Raw genomic sequence first — 20,143 nt, 5'->3', positions numbered from 1 at the left:
CCGTAGGCATTTATAGTTTTTAAACAAAGTGAAAATGTACCGATAACAACCAGATGTTCAGTTTTATACCCCGGCTCTTAACAAGCTGCTGAAAGAAGCCTTCGTAATTTAAAGCTCTGGGAGCTCTATCTCACGACGCAACGTTAGCGATAGCTTCTACATAAAAGTCCTACAATTAAAGGCTGAAGTTGCACCTTTTTGCTGACTCTGCAGTTTTCATCATTAACGTACACCCCTGAGCGCTAACATTAACAAAACCCCAAGAAAAAGCAGAGCGTCCATAACACAACCCAAGGGAGCCATAAATCAAACATCAACTTACCCTAAAACACGAGTGTTATAAGAGGCTGCACAAGCCTAATTCTTGAAAAGCAATAACGCTGTAGTTTCTATAAAATGTCTTGAAATTAAACACGAAACCTTTTTCCTTGGCAGTTTGCACAATGTTTTTCAAAAGAGTAATTCAAGAGCTTTTTAATAACTCTCAGATAACAGGGCCACGATGCTGCAGAGTCCCATGGCCCCTACTACAACCTGTTTTAACTACACTGGGTCTAACTGCCTTAAAACACGTTTACCTTTCCCAATAAAAAGTAAATTTGTGAAACAGTTTCTTCAATTCATCGTAGACAATTCTGAGACGCTCCGAGATACGCTTTGCTGAACGTCTCTGCAGCCTTTCCCAACAAAAATCAACACATTTTGGTTCTTCAGTTATATTTCACAGTAAGAGATATGGAGAGAATCCCAGACAGGCAGGGGTTGGAAGGAAGTTCTGGAGATCATCTAGTCCAACCCCCTGCCAAAGCAGGGCCACCCAGAGCAGGTCCCACAGGAACGTGTCCAGGCGGGGTTGGAATGTCTCCAGAGAAGGAGACTCCACCACCTCTCTGGGCAACCTCTTCCAGGGCTCTGCCACCCTCAAAAAAAAAAGTTCCTCCTCATGTTCAGATGGAATTTCCCATGTTCAAGTTTGTGCCCGTTGCCCCTTGTCCTGTCACTGAGAAGAGCACCACTGAGAAGAGCCTGACCCTGTCCTCTTTACATCCACCCTTTAGATATTTCTCAGCATTGATGAGGTCCCCCCTCAGTCTTCTCTTCTCCAGACTCAAAAGACCCAAGTCCTTCAGCCTTTCCTCATCAGAGAGATGCTCCAAGCTCCTAATCATCTTTGTAGCCCTCTGCTGTCCCCTCTCCAGCCATTCCCTGTCCTTCTTGAACTGGGGAGCCCAGAAGTGGACCCAGTGCTCCAGATGGGGCCTCCCCAGGGCAGAGCAGAGGGGGAGGATGTCCTCCCTCAACCTGCTGGTCACACTCTTCCTTATGCACCCCAGGATGCCATTGGCCTTCTTGGCCACAAGGGCACATCGCTCGCTCATGGGCAACTTGTTGTCCACCAGGACTCCCAGGTCTCTTTCTGCAAAACTGCTTTCCAGCAGACCAGCCCCAAACCTGTACCAGTGTATAGGGTTAACTGGGAGGCAGGTTACAGTTTTGCCATTTGTCTTCTTCCCCATATCACACACCTTAAAGGCCAGGTTGGATGAGACTTTGAGCAACCTGGTCTGATGGGAGGTGTCCCTGCCCATGGCAGGGGGTTGGAATGAGATGGTCTTTAGGTCCCTTCCAACCCAAACCATTCTATGATTCCTTATTAATGTTGAGTTCGACTGCCCAGCTGCATCTTTCAAGTCTCTCCATAGGTTATTTTGCAGGCAGACACGAGCTCATTCTGCCAAGGCTTCTAGTGGAGGAAGCTCAGAGGTGAACAAGCTCTGCCCGTGTTCAAGAAAGACTCGAGCCTTCACGAACTCAGTGCTTTTGGTTAACTCTAGAACATGGGTTAGGATTACGTACTTGCCTGCAAAATACCACACACAGAGATCCTAAGCTCTCCTCCCAACAGTACCTGTCCTCTTACATATACATCTTCAAACGTGATGCTCAACAGTGAAGAATAAAAGGATATTACAAACACAAATTTCTCACGACTCCATAACAGCATCTACACAGCATCATCCAGCAATGCTCTCCGCTCTTCAGTAACACATTTGCATAATAAAAATAGATCTGAAATCACAGAATCACGGAATTCTCAAAGTTGGAAAGGACCTCTAGAGATCATCTCTAGATCCTAGATCTAGATCCATCTCAACTCCCCTGCTGAAGCAGGGTTGCCCAGAGCACATCACTCAGGACTGCATCAAGGCGGGTCTGCATTCAAGCTCCAACAGGGTAGGTTTAGACTGAACATTAGGAAAGAATTTTTCACAGAAAGAGTGGTCGGGCATTGGAACAGGCTGCCCAGGGAGGTCACCATCCCTGGATGTGTTTAAGAGCCGTTTAGATGTGGTGTTGGGGGATATGGTGTAGGGGAGAACTTTGTAGTGTAGGGTAGATGGTTGGACTCGATGATCCCAAGGGTCTCTTCCAACCTGGACGATCCTATGATTCTATGATCTCCAGAGAAGGGGACTCCATGACCTCCCTGGGCAGCCTGTTCCAGGGCTCTGGCACCCTCACCGGAAAGAAGTTTCTCCTCCTATTTAAATGGAACTTCCCATGTTCCAGCTTGTGCCCGTTGCCCCTCGTCCTATCGCTGGGAACCACTGAAAAGAGTCTGACTCCATCATCCTTCAACCCATCCTTTAGGTACTTGTAAACAAAGATAAGGTCTGCCCTCAGCTTTCTCTTCTCCAGGCTAAAGAGCCCCAGCTCTCTCAGCCTTTCCCCATCAGGGAGATGCTCCAATCCCTTAATCATCTTAGTTGCCCTACGTTGGACTCTCTCCAGTAGTTCCCTGTCTCTCTTGAACTGGGGAGCCCAGAACTGGATGCAGTATTCCAGTTGTGGCCTCCCCAGTGCAGAGCAGAGGGGGAGAATGACCTCCCTCAACCTGCTGGCCACACTCTTCCCTACGCAGCCCAGGATCCCACTGGCCCTCTTGGCAACAAGGGCACATTGCTGGCTCATGGAAAGTTTGCTATCCACCAGGACTCCCAGATCCTTCTCCTCAGTAGTGCCTTCCAGAAGATCCATCCCTAACCTATATTGGTGCCTGGGGTTCTTCCTCCCCAGGTGCAGGACCCTACATTTGCCCTTGTTGAACCTCATTAGGTTCTTCTCCGCCCAGCTCTCCAGCCTGTCCAGATCACACTGGATGGTGGCACATATATAGAGGGGGAAAAAAGAAATTATAGTACCTCTGAAGCGTACTGCTGCAACCAAAGAGCATGTGACAAGAGATTCAGAACAATTTCAAAAGCAAAGAGCGTGGGACTTTTGCACAGGTACCTCTGCTCCTGCATTTTGGACATGGAGATGGTCTTCCATGCTTGAAAAATGATCTTAGTATTTCAGTGAAGGAGAGAAAAAGAAGTTTGAACTGGGGTGTAGAGAAGCAATATATCTAGACAGCAGCTGCCAGCTGTATCCACTCCTTCCTGAAGCTGTGTCTACAGAACCCAAGGGACACACTAATTGTGACAGTCCTCTGTCAAGGCTATTGAATGCTCCTAGCAAAAACGTTGCTCTTCTCAATGACGCGTCTAAGACAGACTCAGCACGGAGATTTTAGTGGCCTGTCACAACAAAATTCATCTTTAATAGCGGCTTTACAGCCAGACACTCAGCAACGTTACTGTAAGCTGCCAGAGCTACCTGTTCTCTAGCAAGACATCCTAAGTCCTGCTAGAGAAATCATTGCAAATTTGAATATTCCGTATATTCCACTCAATCTGCTGCCCCCCAAAATTCACATAATAGGCTTGTAATTTTCTTGATTTATTCCAGCTAAAGACAGAAATGAACTACTCCCTCAATACAAAGTAGGGAAAGAAATTATAGCGTAAATCTGACCAGGGAGAGGAAGGGAAGTAAGAAATAAACTCACTACTAAAACAATCCTGATCATTCCCCTGAAAAAAAAAAAAGCTACTATTACATTAAGCAAAAATATCTCCACCTTATAACATCCTTATGAAGAACAGAGTTGCTTTGTGTATTACCAAAAGCAAGTTTTTCCTTATTTCCTTTCCCTTATCCTACTTCCCCTTCGATGATATGGGGATAAAATCGTTAATTAAGGCGTTATCACATTGTTAAATTTACTACACTGCTAAATAAGGTAATAATATAGACTTTTAACAACTTGCTAACAATTCAGTAGCTGCTATTGCAGGAAAAATTTAGCTAAGAAAACTTATTTGACATAAAAAACCTCACTCTCTTACGAAAAGTGAGATATTTTCAATACAGCTGAACATTAAAGATTACAGACAGGCTTCACGACGACTGCTTTTTTTAATAAGCCATTATTATCATTATATTAGATAGTAAACTAAGAGCTTTCAACAGCAGCTTCCATTCCCAGCAACCACATTCACTCAGAAACAGAGATGCCAAGAGGTTCAGTTGTTGAAAAGGGTTAAGAACATCGATGCCCACAAACTTCTTCTGCCAGAAAGACAGAATAAATGATACTGGGCTCTACACACACACACACACATTGGGACTTTCAAGAAAGAAAAATAAAACCCCGCAGGATTTATGAACTTGCCCACGTAGCCCAGTCCTTTCACCCCTTTGGACTTCCTCTCATCTGCTCCAAACAAAAAGCGTATCAAGCTCCAGGAAGTCCTGACAAGCTTTGCCGAACGAGGCTCTAAATCATATCGCTAATTCGTGACACCCAAATCCTCGTGTGATGTTGACAGAGTTGTATTTAATGAGGGCGATGTTTCAAAAAAATATTACATCTTTGTCAGCTTTCCAACCAAAAGGACGATCCGAACTACAAAAACGAAGTACAAAAATTAGCTATTACGCTGTAAGAAATAACCTGAAACTCAAAGCTGCGATGCTTTAATCGGGGCACCACATTTTAGGCACGGACTACAATGCAACCTACCACAAAAAAATACTGCTAATGCTATCTCTGCTATAGTTTATTTTGGGAAAAAGAGGTTAAAACTTCTCAGGACAGGTGTGGATAAACATTTTTATTTCCGAAGAACAAACTACGTTCTCCTCCATGTAATACTGAAGTACGTTTCATGACCTATATCCCAACGGCATGTGGAATAAATACCTCTCAAACACAGCAGATGCGTGAAAAAAGCCACATAAACAAACCTGAAGATCCACAGAAACGTTCCACTGAGTCATTTCTCTTCTCTCTTCTTCAATTCGCTGCTATTTCAGAAATTAGTATTAAATAATGACTTATTTAACGCACGTGGAGTTCAAAATCCCCCACGACTGCAGAAGAGGAACTTTTGTTTGCAGCCTGTACGTGTCCCCATTTCTAGCCACAAACGAGCAGTAACTGTCTATGTGTGAATAGAGGTACCCAAAACAAACGTCAAAACTCCTACAAAACACATCAGGATAATTTCTTTTGATGGTTTGAACCGGGTGCGAGATGCTGATCGCGTATTTCTTCCAACAGGACGTTCAGGGCCGGTACCGGCAGCAGGTCGTCATTATCACTAACGAACCATCACGTGGAGCATTCAAAACACAAGTACTTAAACATTATAACCCCATCAACTCTACGTTTTCTATTCCCTCCAATGCTCAGTTTATACAAGGAAGCCAAAAAAAAAAAAAATATTAAGAAAAAAAGCCAACTTACAAGAGGGGAATTTCAACGATGAGCTGGATGAGGCAACACAACAACTCTTCTATGAGGTCTTCACACTCTGCTCCTGGAAAGAAGCAGATCAAAGGTTTTCTGGATTTTCAAATAGCAAAAGAAGGCAAAGATGTAAACACATAGATAAAGGCGATTCGTATTTTAATTAAGGAACAACCACTCGGAAAGAAATTCTACCTGTTTGAGGAGACGGCGCTCTTAGCTGAAATAGAAGGCACTTAGGATTACCACCAGTGAAAATGGTGATGCTATATTTTATATATAAAATAAATAACTCATAACAACTGGATAACTTAAATTGAGATGTTGGTATTGTAGGAATATGATAATATTAAGCACATCAAATCCTACTTTACTACTTAAGTTCATATTAAATGGCTTTTTAACTAACAGTTGAACTGATCACTAGCGACTTCTCACTGGTCCACACAGTTCAAGTCCCCTCTCAAAATTCCCAGCACTATGCATTTTCCAACCCCTTTTTTTAATCCCAATAAAAGAATAAGCACAGACAGACAGAAAACATGGTTTCATTTGTCTTACATACGCTAAATACCTGCACCTGGGGAGGAATAACCCCCTGCACCAGGACAGGGTGGGGGTGACCTGCTGGAGAACAGCTCTGAGGAGAAAGACCTGGGAGTCCTGGTGGACAATAGGATGACCATGAGCCAGCAACGTGCCCTTGTGGCCAAGAAAGCCAATGGCATCCTGGGGGGCATCAGAAAGAGTGTGACCAGCAGGTGGAGGGAGGTCATCCTCCCCCTCTGCTCTGCCCTGGGGAGGCCACAGCTGGAGCACTGGGACCAGTTCTGGGCTCCCCAGTTCAAGAAGGACAGGCAACTGCTGGAGAGGGGACAGCAGAGGGCTACAAAGATGATGAGGGGCCTGGAGCATCTCTCTGATGAGGAAAGGCTGAAGGACTTGGGTCTTTTGAGTCTGGTGAAGAGAAGCCTGAGGGGGGATCTGATCAAGGCCTATAAATACTTCAAGGGTGGGTGTCAGGAGGATGGGGCCAGTCTTTTTTCAGTGGTGCCCAGGGACAGGACAAGAAGAAATGGGCACAAACTTGAACATGAGAAATTCCATCTCAACATGAGGAGGAACTTCTTTGCTGTGAGGGTGGCAGAGCCCTGGAAGAGGCTGCCCAGAGAGGGTGTGGAGTCTCCTTCTCTGGAGACATTCCAACCCCGCCTGGACACGTTCCTGTGGGACCTGCTCTGGGTGGCCCTGCTTTGGCAGGGGGTTGGACTAGATGATCTCCAGAGGTTCCTTCCAACCCCATAGCATTCTATGATCCTGTAACAACATTCTAAATTGCGGTCTGTAAAACTTATGCAGCCTGCCATAAACATCACCGCTGCTCTTAAGCAATTAATTCTACACATGATTTTTTCCGGGACATTTATTTATTGAAGAGGTTTTACACATCTCAATGACAAGTAAAGATTCACGAATTTCCAAAGTGCATTTTTAGCGAGCCGAAATTATTCTCTACTCACGCACAACGTGACAAAACGCACGGAATGATTTAAAATTATTTTAAATAATGCAACTATTAAAACCAACGGTATTTCACATCAGCACAGCGATTTTTAAAAGCCACTCTAATAAAAGACTTGCAAGATTTGCTGAGGAAAAAGCTTATTGAATCATGCGAAGTTGTCCCATAGTACCAAAAAACCAGAAGGTAAATCTCTTGGAGTATAAGGATTTTTTCTGCGTTCAAAATCAAATTATAAAGAGAAACCTCCAGCACAAAGAAGTGCAAGGTTTTATAACGCTGAATGGTTTTTTCCCCCCTCTTCATTACAGCACAACGATTACCCAAAATGCTTGTTTATTTGGTATTTTCAAATAAATAGGTCCTGCAGTAAACACAGCTTTACAGGCAGGTTGTGGCCCCGTTACTCTGTTTAACCCAAGCCCGTTCTTCAATCCAGAACTCAATTTTAAGAAGCACCCCAGAGGGAATAGTCACAATAAAGCCAAATTATTTCTTTCCACAATCGCTTTTATTAAAAACACATTAAAAATTGTCACCTAGTGAACTGCACATTCTAAAAGGAAATCAGTTTTTTTTTTTTTTTTAAATCACGGAAACATGGTTTCCTTTATATAGAATCCCCCACGAGTAACACAATGTGGCTCCTGTTAGGAAAAAAACCAAGAATTGCTGAGAGTATTTAACCTTAGAAACCCCCGTCAATAAGAAAGCCCAGATAATGTATCCTAAAGTAACTAAAAAAATGCTTATAGAGCAAGACTGCTATTAGTTCTCCAGTTTTTCCTCTTCGCAGCTGGAAGGGAGAAGAGAAGAGCAATCACAGAATCTTCATGGTTGGAAAGGACCTCTGAGATCACTGAGTCCAACCATACACACACACAAAAAAGACCCCCACAATCTCGGGCACTAGAGCATGCCCTGAAGTGCCACGTCTACACGTTCCTTAAATACCTCCAGGGATGGAGACTCCACCACCTCCCTGGGCAGGCTGGTCCAGTGCCTGACCACTCTCTCAGGAAAGTAATTCTTCCTAATATCTAATCTAAACATCCCCTGCCCCAACTTCAGACCATCTCCTCTGGTCCTGTCATTATTCCCTCGGGAGAAGAGGCCAACACCCACCTCTCTACAACCTCCTCTCAGGGAGCTGTAGAGGGCAATGAGGTCTCCCCTCAGCCTCCTCTTCTCCAAACTAAACATGCCCAGTTCCCTCAGCCTCTCCTCCTATGACTTGTTCTCTAGACCCCTCACCAGCTTGGTGGCTCTCCTCTGGACACGCTCCAGCACCTCAATGTCCTTCCTGGAGTGAGGGACCCAGAACTGAACACAGCACTCAAGGTGAGGCCTCACCAGTGCCCAGTCCAGAGGCACCATCACTGCCCTGCTCCTGCTGGCCACGCTGTTCCTGACACAGGCCAGGATGCCGTTGGCCTTCTTGGCCACCTGGGCACACTGCTGGCTCATGTTAAGCCGCCTGTCCACCAACACCCCCAGGTCCTTTTCTGCCAGGCAGCTTTCCAGACACTCTTCCTCGAGCCTGTAGCGTTGCCTGGGGTTGTTGTGGCCGAAATGCAGGACCCGGCACTTGGCCTTATTGAACCTCATCCCATTGGCCTTGGCCCATTGATCCAACCTGTCCAGATCCCTCTGTAGAGCCTTCCGACCCTCAAGCAGATCAACACTCCCACCTACTTTGGTGTCCTCTACAAACTTACCGAGGGTGCACTCAATCCCCTCATCCAGATCATCAATAAAGATATTAAACAAGACCGGCCCCAAAACTGAGCCCTGAGGGACACCACTGGTGACCGGCCACCAACTGGATTTCACCCCATTAATCACAACTCTCTGGGCACGGCCATCCAGCCAGTTTTTTACCCAGTGAAGAGAGAAGGATGAACACAAGATGAAGAGACAAGGATGAACACAAGATGAAGAGACAAGGATGAACATAAGTAGTTAGTGCATTTTAAGAAGATAATTTCTTCCACCATACGATATACACAACTCATTTGAAGAGAGAATAATGTTATTTGAATAAGAAAGAGGGCTTCCCCCCGCCGTCACTATATTTAAAATAAAGCAAGAAAATTTTGGGTGAGCACAATCACTTAGAATGGAAGATGTTAGTTTTTCCTGTTCTGTTCTCCAACTATTTTTCCTTAAAAAAAAAAAAAACAAAAAAAAACCCAAAACACCCCTAATTGCTGTAATCAATGTCATTCAAGCTCCAATAATTAATGTATCCTTTTCCCCATCGGGGCACACGCATTCTTGTTTAATTCTTGCCTTGCCAAGACAATGAGGCGGACATATGCCAAATCTATAACGTGAGAGCGAGCTATAAACACGGAACACCCTGTGTTTGCATAAACAATGCCTTTTTTTTTTTTTTTCCTTCTTCAATGGCAGGATAAAGACAATACACACCAGATTCCTTCGCGTTCAGAGATCACATACTTGGATCAAAGACGCGTGTAAAAGCCTCGGGTGGGGGGGTGGTGGTGGGGAGGGGGGAGGTGGAAATGAGTAAAGGGTGAATCTGTCCAGATAAGATTAGAGCAGGGAGAGGAATGAGAAGCGCGTCTTCGAAACGCTGTCTCACGCTGCAGAAGTAACCGCAAACACACACGGCTTTTAAAATGTCCGGTTATGCTGGTTTAAACGGTTTATCCAGCAGAAAATATACATGGCAGGAGACTCCAGTTCTATTAAAACCAGCCCAGCTCCATCCTCGGTCTAACAGAGATGGTAAAACAGTCTTTTTTTCAATCAAGAACCTAATTACTACGCTTGTCACGACCTCACCTGAGCTGCTGGAGCAGCTGGATGTGCCTTATGTTAATAAAATATTAATAAAATATTAATAAAATATTCAGGCATAGCCTCACCTTAGATGGTCCTTAGCTGTAGGAGCAACATTATTTCATTATTTCAGTAATGAAATCATTCCTTACTTGTAAAAGAGTATCTAAAACCTCACTCATTCAATCCATTACACAGCCAGTGGATTTAAAGCTTCTTTGGGTTTTGTGGTTTGATCTTCAGCTCCGAGGACGCCCAAAAGCTCCCAACTTTCACTTAAGAGCGTTAATAATGAGGACGTAAATGAATTGCCATCCCTCATTTCCTTTATATGATAGCTGAAGCCTCCTGAAATCATTTAAGGCCTGCAGTAAATGTACTGTTATTTATTCCCTTCTCTATATCCTCTCACTTATATAAAATATACCAAACACAGGCCTTGGCAGCCTCATGATAAAAACATCGTTACAGAGAATGAATAAAGTTTCCTCCTAAACGTTAGGGAATAGGTTAAATGAATGGATGGTTTGATTTAGAATATAATACACGGCATGTGCCTGTCTCTTATGCCTCTGAAGCACAATAGAGCTAAAGACTGTGCAGAAATTATGGGATACAGTCAGTAGAAGCCTCACTGAAAGATGAATGATCATAGAATCATAGAATGGTTTGGGTTGGAAGGGACCTTAAAGACCATCCAGTTCCAACCACCCTGCCATGGGCAGGGACACCTCCCGCCAGACCACGTTGCTCAAAGCCCCCTCCAACCTGGCCTTGAACCCCCCCAGGGATGGGGCAGCCACAGCTTCTCTGGGCAACCTGTTCCAGTGCCTCACCACCCTCACAGCAAAGAAGTTCTTCCCCAGATCTCATCTCAATCTCCCCTCTTTCAGTTTGAAGCCATTTCCCCTCGTCCTATGGCTCCCCTCCCTCATCAAGAGTCCCTCCCCAGCTTTCCTGGAGCCCCTTGAGGGACTGGAAGGGGCTCTAAGGTCTCCCCGGAGCCTTCTCTTCTCCAGGCTGAACCCCACCAACTCTCTCAGCCTGTCCTCACAGCAGAGGGGCTCCAGCCCTCGCAGCATCTCCGTGGCCTTCTCTGGATCCATTCCAACAGGTCCATGTCCTTCTGGTGTTGGGGGCTCCAGAGCTGGACACAGTACCCAAGGTGGGGTCTCACAAGATCTGTGTTAGCAAGAGTAACTCCAGTTTCAGATCAGCATACGCCAAGTCCGGTTGAGGATTATCAATATCAGGAATTTCTAGCTGAATCTTAAAGCACATGGTTTAAGTTTCTACAAAGACTTTCCTAAAATCAACGCTGTGCAATATCCTCCGAAGTTGTATGCAAATTCCCAATTATGGACGAAGAGGGAAAGGCTGCACTTCCTGGGCAAAAGAACTCAATCCTGTGCGTATCAATTGCAAAATCTGGGAGAATAATTCTCTGGTTAGAAGGGAAAAATAGGGATGCTCAGAGTTTAAAAAGGGAAACAAACACCACCAACAACACGCAGTGATTTAAGATGATCCTGAAAAGAACGGTTACCCTTTAGACAGAACAAGGCATTAATAAACAGATCATAGGGGAGAGCGAGGTTGTTTGAACTGTTCTTTACAGTAACTACTCACCAGCTATTTATTATGAAAATAAGCAAGCAATACTTCCAAATTTACACACCATATTAAAGCCTTTATCTACGTGCGTCTTTTACTTACATTATATAATTAATGTAGTAACATATTCTGTAAGGTTCCTTTTATCATGCTCGTAATTGAAAAATAGTAAAATAATATCTGGGAAATGAAAAGACGGCAAGGACAACTAGGAATAACTTAATTTTTAAAAAGCACACTCACCAATGATAGTGTTAAGTATGTAATACTTTGGTAAAAGTACTAATAAATCTGTGTAAACATCACAGTAACGAGGCGTGCTCTAGTTTCCAAAGAATAAAAACCAAATAAGCTGCACTTGACTTTTAATTATGAAAATACAAACAAAAAGCATTTAATCTTTTTCTGCTCACTTTAATAGGCTCTCACACAACAGTATTTTATTACACTCCGTTAATGACCCTTCACTTTTCCTGTAGCTGAGTATAAAAGCTATAGGAAGGCATTCTCTTTACTACCATGCTATCTATATCCTTCAAAAAATCCAACGTGAAGATTTGTTCAGAGCAAAAAAAAAAAAAAAAGATGGCTGTGTAAATGCAGCATGTTATGAACCTCAACACCTCGAAGAAGGTCACAAGAGCCACCTCCAAATGGAAACCGGAGTCAAAAGCAGCAGCGGGACTGGAGCCGGAGGAGGAGAAGCTTGTTTCCTGCCTCCACCCCCTGCTCTCACCAGACCAGAGGCAATTACCTTCCTAATCAAGCCCATCCAGCGAACAATCTGCTCAAAGATAATTGCTAAGTACGTTTGCCATCAATAAGCACAAAATTATCGCTAATAAATGTCACCGTGAATTACAGTCAAGTGCTGCTGGACGTGGTATAAACACGGATCGACCCCAGTGACAAGAATTACTTCTCATACCACGCCACGGGGAATTTCCAGAGTAAGGACTTAAAATCACAAGGGTTCAACCTAACAAAACATCTCAGCTTTTCCACCAGTTCTACTGTGAAGCAAGAGGGGGGGCAATATTTTACATATAAACCCCTCAGCAGTCTGCAATGACGGCTTAGTACACGCAGGTGTTGCTCCAACCTAGACAATTCTATGATTCTATGGGTTAGTTGACTTCATTCTTGGAGACTGCTCAACCCAGTTTTAATCCATTAAACCGTTTCAACATGTAGCTCTTCATCTTATGGCACCACATGATTTCCCCAAATGCCAAGGAGATCTTAATGGACAGTTTCCCCTACTTAATGAGCAAGGAACTATCAGACATTCTCAACACGTGTCCTTGCCGTGCTGACTGTTGAGGGAAATTCACTTTTGGATATTTTTGGTTGTTCTTCCACAATCCATTCGTATTCATAAAACCACAGAATGGTTTGGGTTGGAAAAGACCTCAAAGACCATCTAGTCCCACCCTCCTTCCCTGGGCAGGGACACCTCCCACCAGACCACGTTGATCAAAGCCCCCTCCAACCTGGACTTGAACCCCTCCAGGGATGGGGCAGCCACAGCTTCTCTGGGCAACCTGGGCCAGGGTCTCACCACCCTCACAGCAAAGAATTTCTTCCCCAGATCTCATCTCAATCTCCCCTTGTTCAGTTTAAAGTTTCAGCTCCTGTCCCCATCCCCTCCTTCCTGTCGGTGGGAAATTCTTGGCTTTGTTTTGCATTCCATTAAAACCCCAGATCTTGGGTAAAAAGATCCATTTTTTGTACTCCATTAAACTCCCCCTCATCTCACCACCAGCCTCTGAGGAGGCGATGCCCAATGCTCCCTCACCCCTGCCACATTCCTGTGTCATGGAATCATAGAATGGTTTGGGTTGGAAGGGACCTTAAAGACCATCCAAGTTCCAACCCCCCTGCCATGGGCAGGGACACCTCCCACCAGACCACGTTGATCAAAGCCCCCTCCAACCTGGCCTTGAACCCCTCCAGGGATGGGGCAGCCACAGCTTCTCTGGGCAACCTGGGCCAGTGCCTCACCACCCTCACAGCAAAGAAGTTCTTCCTGAGATTTCATCTAAAACCCCCCTCTTTCAGTTTGAAGCCATTACCCCTTGTCCTATGGCTCCCCTCCCTGATCAAGCGTCCCTCCCCAGCTTTCCTGAGGCCCCTTTAGGGACTGGAAGGATATTCTAATACTAGTCCCTTTTCTCGGACCATTTTTGGCTTTATACAATAAACCACACTGCATTACGACAGTATCTTTATGAGAAAAAGGAAATCACGTGCCGGCGTTATCCATCATGTGTTCAGTAAGAGCATCTTGATACGGCACCACGTGAAGATCTGTGGCAGTGACAGTGTTATGACTTTCTTTTTGCTGTAACCAAACCGATTTTGAAGGCGTTGATTCAAAAAGAAGGACCAGATAGCAGAAAGAGAAGAACTAGATTATTTGAGCATCTTTTTCCCTGCCATCTTTCATCTTGTGTAATACACGCTCCATTTCCTAGAGGTGCATTTATTTTTGGACATTATGCCTAAATTCTTTGACTCTTCCAGTATAAACCTCTGCCCACTGATCAAATTTGAGCAGTTGCCTTTTCAACGGATCAGTTCTAACCATGCAATTCCTAAAAATTGGATTAATTCCACTCTGGCTGGCTTACGAAACGTGAAAAGACACACTAAATAATTACAACATCACCGTTCCTACAGCAGCACGTGGTCAGCTTCACCCCAATTCTATTCTCTTCTTCTGAAGAGGACCATTCCCACCTTTCAAACTGTATAAAAATGGCTAAAGCTAAAGTAGGTCATACAACATCACTTCTGAGCAACTGCTAAAAAAAAAAACAAACCACAAACGAGCCAAATTATGTTTGTAAATAAACGACCGCGTTAAATTGAAGACAAATCTTTAAAGAAAAAATAAACCAAAGAACTTAAACCCTGCTCCAGAAGAGGTCTATTTTGCTATAGGAACCTGTAACATGTCAACAGCTTATTAATAAAGGCTTAATTCTAGCAAATAACAACAGTCAATGTGCAGCGGTGTTTAACATCTTCAGTGCTGTTCAACATCTTTGTTGGAGACATGGACAGTGGGATAGAGTGCACCCTCAGCAAGTTTGCCGATGACACCAAGCTGTGTGGCACAGTCGACATGCTGGAAGGAAGGGATGCCATCCAGAGGGACCTGGACAGGCTTGAGAGATGGGCTCATGCAAACCTCATGAAGTTCAACCAAGCCAAGTGCAGGGTCTTGCACCTGGGACGTGGCAATCCCAGGCACAAATACAGGTTGGGTGGAGAATGGCTGGAGAGCAGCCCTGAGGAGAAGGACTTGGGAATGCTCGTGGATGAGAAGCTCAACATGAGCCGGCAATGTGCACTGGTAGCCCAGAAAGCCAACCGCATCCTGGGCTGCATCAAGAGAAGCGTGGCCAGCAGGTTGCGGGAGGTGATTCTACCCCTCTACTCTGCCCTTGTGAGACCCCACCTGGAGTTCTGTGTCCAGCTTTGGAGTCCTCAACACAGGAAGGACATGGACCTCTTGGAACAGGTCCAGCGGAGGGCCACGAAAATGATCAGGGGGATGGAGCACCTCCCCTATGAAAACAGGCTGAGAGAGTTGGGGTTGTTCAGCCTGAAGAGAAGGCTCCGGGGAGACCTCAGAGCCCCTTCCAGTCCCTCAAGGGGCTCCAGGAAAGCTGGGGAGGGACTCTTGATCAGGGAGGGGAGCCATAGGACGAGGGGAAATGGCTTCAAACTGGAAGAGGCGGGATTGAGATGAGATGTGGGGAAGAACTTCTTTGCTGTGAGGGTGGTGAGACCCTGGCCCAGGTTGCCCAGGGAAGCTGTGGCTGCCCCATCCCTGGAGGGGTTCAAAGCCAGGTTGGAGGGGGCTTTGATCAACGTGGTCTGGTGGGAGGTGTCCCTGCCCAGGGCAGGGGGTTGGAACTAGATGGTCTTTAAGGTCCTTTCCAATTCTAACCTTTCCATGATTCTAATTAAAATCTCCAATCACATTTTGAAGGTGTTTTCCTTCACATGTATGATACAAAGTAAGATGGTTTATACCAAATTACTTCAGACCCCAAAGGAAGTCAGTCAGCTTTACTGTTGACTACACACTTTCAATCTCACAGGTTATCCTGAACAGTAAATATGTTGTATGTAACCTCACAGGCACTTCATTTCTTCTTTTAAAGCAAAGTTTGGGGCTCTTAATCTAAAGAAAACATAGAATCATAGAATAATTTAGGTTGGAAAAGACCCTTAAGATCGAGTCCAACCATTAACCGAATGCTACAAAGTTCACCGCTAAACCATACCCCTCAGCCCCAAATCTACACAAATTAGAACTTTTTAGTTTATTGTGGGGTATTTATTTCACTAGCACTAAGTCTATACCCACCGTACGAGCCTGGTGCTTTCTCTTCGTAAGTAAAATGAAGTTGCAGCTCCTCCTCTGACATTCGACTGATGAATACTTTCAGCAAACAGCAAATAATGAACAGGGCATTGTGAGCCTGCCAGATGAAGAGGTGACTAGAAAAGAAGCAGAAACAAAGAACAATCAGTAACGTTTAACTTGGGATCACGCATCAAAAACCAGAAGAAAAATATAAGTCAGAGTAGACCAAGAGGTTCCTACAGTTGAAGCAAGGAAAAGACAAAGTGCTTAAGCAGTGAATCTCCAGCAAACAAACTGGAAATGTATTTTAAAGATTTTTTTCTTCCCCCAAGAGAATACAATGTTATTCCTAGCTACGTTTGTATCTCACTTCTACACAAACACACAGGATGAACACAAACAGGCTGAGAGAGTTGATGTTCAGCCTGGAGAAGAGAAGGCTCCAGGGAGACCTTAGAGCCCCTTCCAGTCCCTCAGGGGGCTCCAGGAAAGCTGGGGAGGGACTCTTGATCAGGGAGGGGAGCCATAGGACGAGGGGGAAGGGTTTGACACTGAAAGAGGGGAGATTGAGATGAGATCTGGGGAAGAACTTCTTTACTGTGAGGGTGGTGAGACCCTGGCCCAGGTTGCCCAGAGAAGCTGTGGCTGCCCCATCCCTGGAGGGGTTCAAGGCCAGGTTGGAGGGGGCTTTGATCAACCTGGTCTGGTGGGAGGTGTCCCTGCCCAGGGCAGGGGGTGGGACTGGATGGTCCTCAAGGTCCCTTCCAAACCAAACCACTCTATGATTCTATGTCTTTTTCCCCAGCAATCCATTTATTACACTTAATTGTCTATGTTTGGAAAAGTACTAGACACTTGTTCTGTTTCAAACAAAAATTTAAGAGATTTCTAAGGTTTGGTCTGTGATTACATTAATTTTCAAAGAAAAAAAACTCAAGCGCTAGGAGTAAAAGAACACTTCAAAAATGAAATGGCACACAGAGCTTTTTTCCGGATACTTACTTCTGACATTCTGCTGAAATCTTTAACTCTTTGGTTCTAGAAAGAAAGACTTTAATCAAAGACCCGAGGTTTCCCGTTCGAGGATTCTTCTCAACTAGGTGAGAGAAAAATAAGATATTATTACTACAGAATGCCAAAGTTGACACTATTTAGTTCAAATAATATATAGAATGAAACCAAATTTCAACGTCTTAACTATTTCTACATCTGTCTGTTCTTCTGTAAAGCTGCTGTTCTTCTTTTAAGATTCTCCAGTACATGTTTTGCTACTCCTTAACTGTTTTCTAAACGTACTTTTCATCCTAGATTTAAAATATCCCAAATCAGGAGCTCATACTGCTTCCCTTCCAAGATTTGTCTAAAGCACAAGAGTCTCCTGTCAGAAAACTGGGCAGGTTTTCACAACTAGCTTTTGTCTTCTACAAACATCGTTGATCGCATTTGTATTATCCCTTCCTTTCGCCCTCTGATTCATTCTTTCCCCTTAATGATCACCTTAGAGGACAGTGGGAAAAACGAGGTAGTAGGAATAACTAGTTAAAAAGGGGAGTTTCTAAAAGTTTGAGATTTATATATACACACTCTTTACTTTAATCTTAGTAGTGGAACACCTACAAGTAGGATTAAATATACCAAAGACATGGATGCGCACACGAGTGCTGTTTCTTAATTTTGCTGATCAAGAACGCGGAAAAAAGTTAAGATAGCACAACTTCTCACCTAAAGACTTGCAGACTGAGATCGTTGCTTCTTCCAAGAGCTTCAAGTCAGCGCTGGGGGGAAGAAAATAGAAATGGTTACACAAGCAATTGAGTTCCTCTACTTGAAGTGAAAATGCATTACAGAACAGTAGCAAAATTTTTCTATGAAGCAATTACTTAAGTTTACCAATCCATACATAGATATCATAGAAGCAGAGAGTGGTTGAGGCAAGAAGGAACCTCTGAAGGTCATCTCTTCCAACCTCCCTGCTCAAGGAAAGCCACTTAGAACCAGCTGCCCAGGACCACGTCCAGGTGGCTTTTGAATACCTCCAAGGACAAAGACTCCACAACCTCCCTGGACAATCCATTCCAGTGCTCTGTCATCCCAGTATCAGGCAGTACAATGTATATTTGAAGTACAGCGACAATAAAAGATGAAAACTAATATTCAAAAGTGAGTTGTTTGTCAAAACAGAATGATGACACTACGTCCTTTGTGTTACTACTACCTTCGGGGCTTCAATCACAGAATACCAGGTTGGATGGGACCTCAGGGATCATCTAGTCCAACCTTTAATGGTCCAGTGCCGCCACTTTTACCTTGATGCCACTGAGAATGTGGATTTTTTACAGGAACTATCATATGAAATAACACCTTTTTAGAAAGCAGAAACTACAGAATCCTCCACCTGACATTTAACCTCAAGCTAAGGACCACCTACCTTTAATTAATGTTATTATATTAATGCAGCAATTACATCAGATACACCAAATTTTTCATAACTTCATTAATTGTCTGTTGGTATGCCTCAATGAAAACCATCAGCTGAAAAATGACAATAAAGCACTAAAGCAGAACCTACCAACAACCACTAAAAGTAAACAGCAGCTGCGTCAAACATATAAAAAGACACTTAAATACTTCTATCACCCCAAATCTACCAGTGGAGAAACTGTTCCTCAAAACAAAACAGAAGAATACATGGGAAGTTTATTTTTCTTCAATAGATAGGGCGGAAAAAGACAAATAATAATCAGATGTTGTGTCCAGTGCCACATTAAGCAATATCATAGAATGGTTTGGCTTGGAAGGGACCTTAAGGATCATCCAGTTCCAACCACCCTACCATAGGCAGGGACACCTCCCACCAGACCACGTTGCTCCAAGCCCCCTCCAACCTGGCTTTGAACACCTCCAGGGATGGAGCAGCCACAGCTTCTCTGGGCAACCTGGGCCAGGGTCTCACCACCCTCACAGCAAAGAAGTTCTTCCCCACATCTCATCTCAATCTCCCCCCTTTCAGTTTAAAATCCTTCCCCCTCCTCCTATGGCTCCCCTCCCTGATCAAGAGTCCCTCCCCAGCTTTCCTGGAGCCCCCTGAGGGACTGGAAGGGGCTCTAAGGTCTCCCTGGAGCCTTCTCTTCTCCAGGCTGAACAACCCCAGCTCTCTCAGCCTGTTTTCATAGAAGAAGTGCTCCAGCCCTCTGATCATTTTCGTGGCCCTCCGCTGGACCCGTTCCAACAAGTCCATGTCCTTCTGCTGTGTTGAGGACTCCAGAGCTGGACACAGTACTCCAGGTGGGGTCTCACGAGAGCAGAGGGGTAAAATTTAAAAAAGTCAGTTAAAAAAAAAAAAAAAAGCCCAGTTCAATCCTTGAAGACGTAACACAGCACGCAATATAGGCTGAATAATTTCATCCTTGTAATTAAAAGTATGAAAATTACCGTCCTCAGAATAAATAGGAATGCAGCAATGTGATGAAACCTGAATAATAACTAAGCCTGGAAAACTCAGTGGGATGGACTCCGTTCAAGCACTCCTCTCATATAAAAATAGTGCAAAACTCAATACTGCCATAAGTAAATTGCCAAAGTCACTGGTGCTTCCTAAGCATTTAATTTGCTAATTGATATAAAAACATCGAAGAATGAAGACAAAATGGGCACGGTACCGCAAGCGTTCTTGGCAACTACCTGCAGCTCTGCCAGCGACCTTCTAAAAGGCATCGGTGGGGGAAACAGTACCCCTTCTTTCTGTTTTTAAAGGTAGATGGTAATTCAGTTTACAGTCCAGTCCTAAGAACTGTTGCATCAACCACAGATTAACCGTGGTGCCGCATGGGAAACCCCTAAACCGGCTCCACCGCTGAAAACCCACGTGGAGCCATGCTCTCCAGCTTTGTGAAAAGCTTGTGTCCAGCTTTGGAGTCCTCAACACAGGAAGGACATGGACCTCTTGGAACGGGTCCAGCGGAGGGCCATGAAGATGATCAGAGGGATGGAGCATCTCTGCTGTGAGGACAGGCTGAGAGAGCTGGGGTTGTTCAGCCTGGAGAAGAGAAGGCTCCGGGGAGACCTCAGAGCAGCCTTCCAATATCTGAAGGGAGCCTACAGGAGAACCAGAGAGGGACTCTTTGTCAGGAGATGTAGTGACAGGACAAGGGGTAATGGTTTTAAATTGGCAGAGGGG

At 44.5% G+C, this 20,143-nt stretch overlaps 1 protein-coding gene across 13 annotated transcripts in view; it reads right to left on the bottom strand.

Moving 5' to 3' along the window:
* DYM (dymeclin) overlaps nucleotides 1-20,143 on the bottom strand; it is a 264,015-nt gene that overhangs the window by 224,250 nt on the left and 19,622 nt on the right. For 9 of the 13 annotated variants that reach the window (XM_074165634.1, XM_074165630.1, XM_074165639.1 and 6 more), the window contains 4 exons: nucleotides 17,689-17,741; nucleotides 16,969-17,062; nucleotides 15,967-16,100; nucleotides 5,636-5,708 (listed from right to left, as the gene is read on the bottom strand). In XM_074165634.1, the coding sequence (XP_074021735.1) occupies nucleotides 5,636-5,708; nucleotides 15,967-16,100; nucleotides 16,969-17,062; nucleotides 17,689-17,741 (354 nt within the window). The remainder of the gene's footprint in view (nucleotides 1-5,635; nucleotides 5,709-15,966; nucleotides 16,101-16,968; nucleotides 17,063-17,688; nucleotides 17,742-20,143) is intronic. The other 4 variants (XM_074165641.1, XM_074165642.1, XM_074165644.1 and 1 more) reach the window with 2 other exon arrangements.

The sequence above is a fragment of the Numenius arquata genome, chromosome Z (assembly GCF_964106895.1).
Source record: "Numenius arquata chromosome Z, bNumArq3.hap1.1, whole genome shotgun sequence".
Taxonomy (NCBI): Eukaryota; Metazoa; Chordata; class Aves; order Charadriiformes; family Scolopacidae; genus Numenius; species Numenius arquata.
The sequence above is the reverse complement of the archived record's forward strand: the minus strand, read 5'-3'. Positions and strand labels throughout refer to the sequence as shown.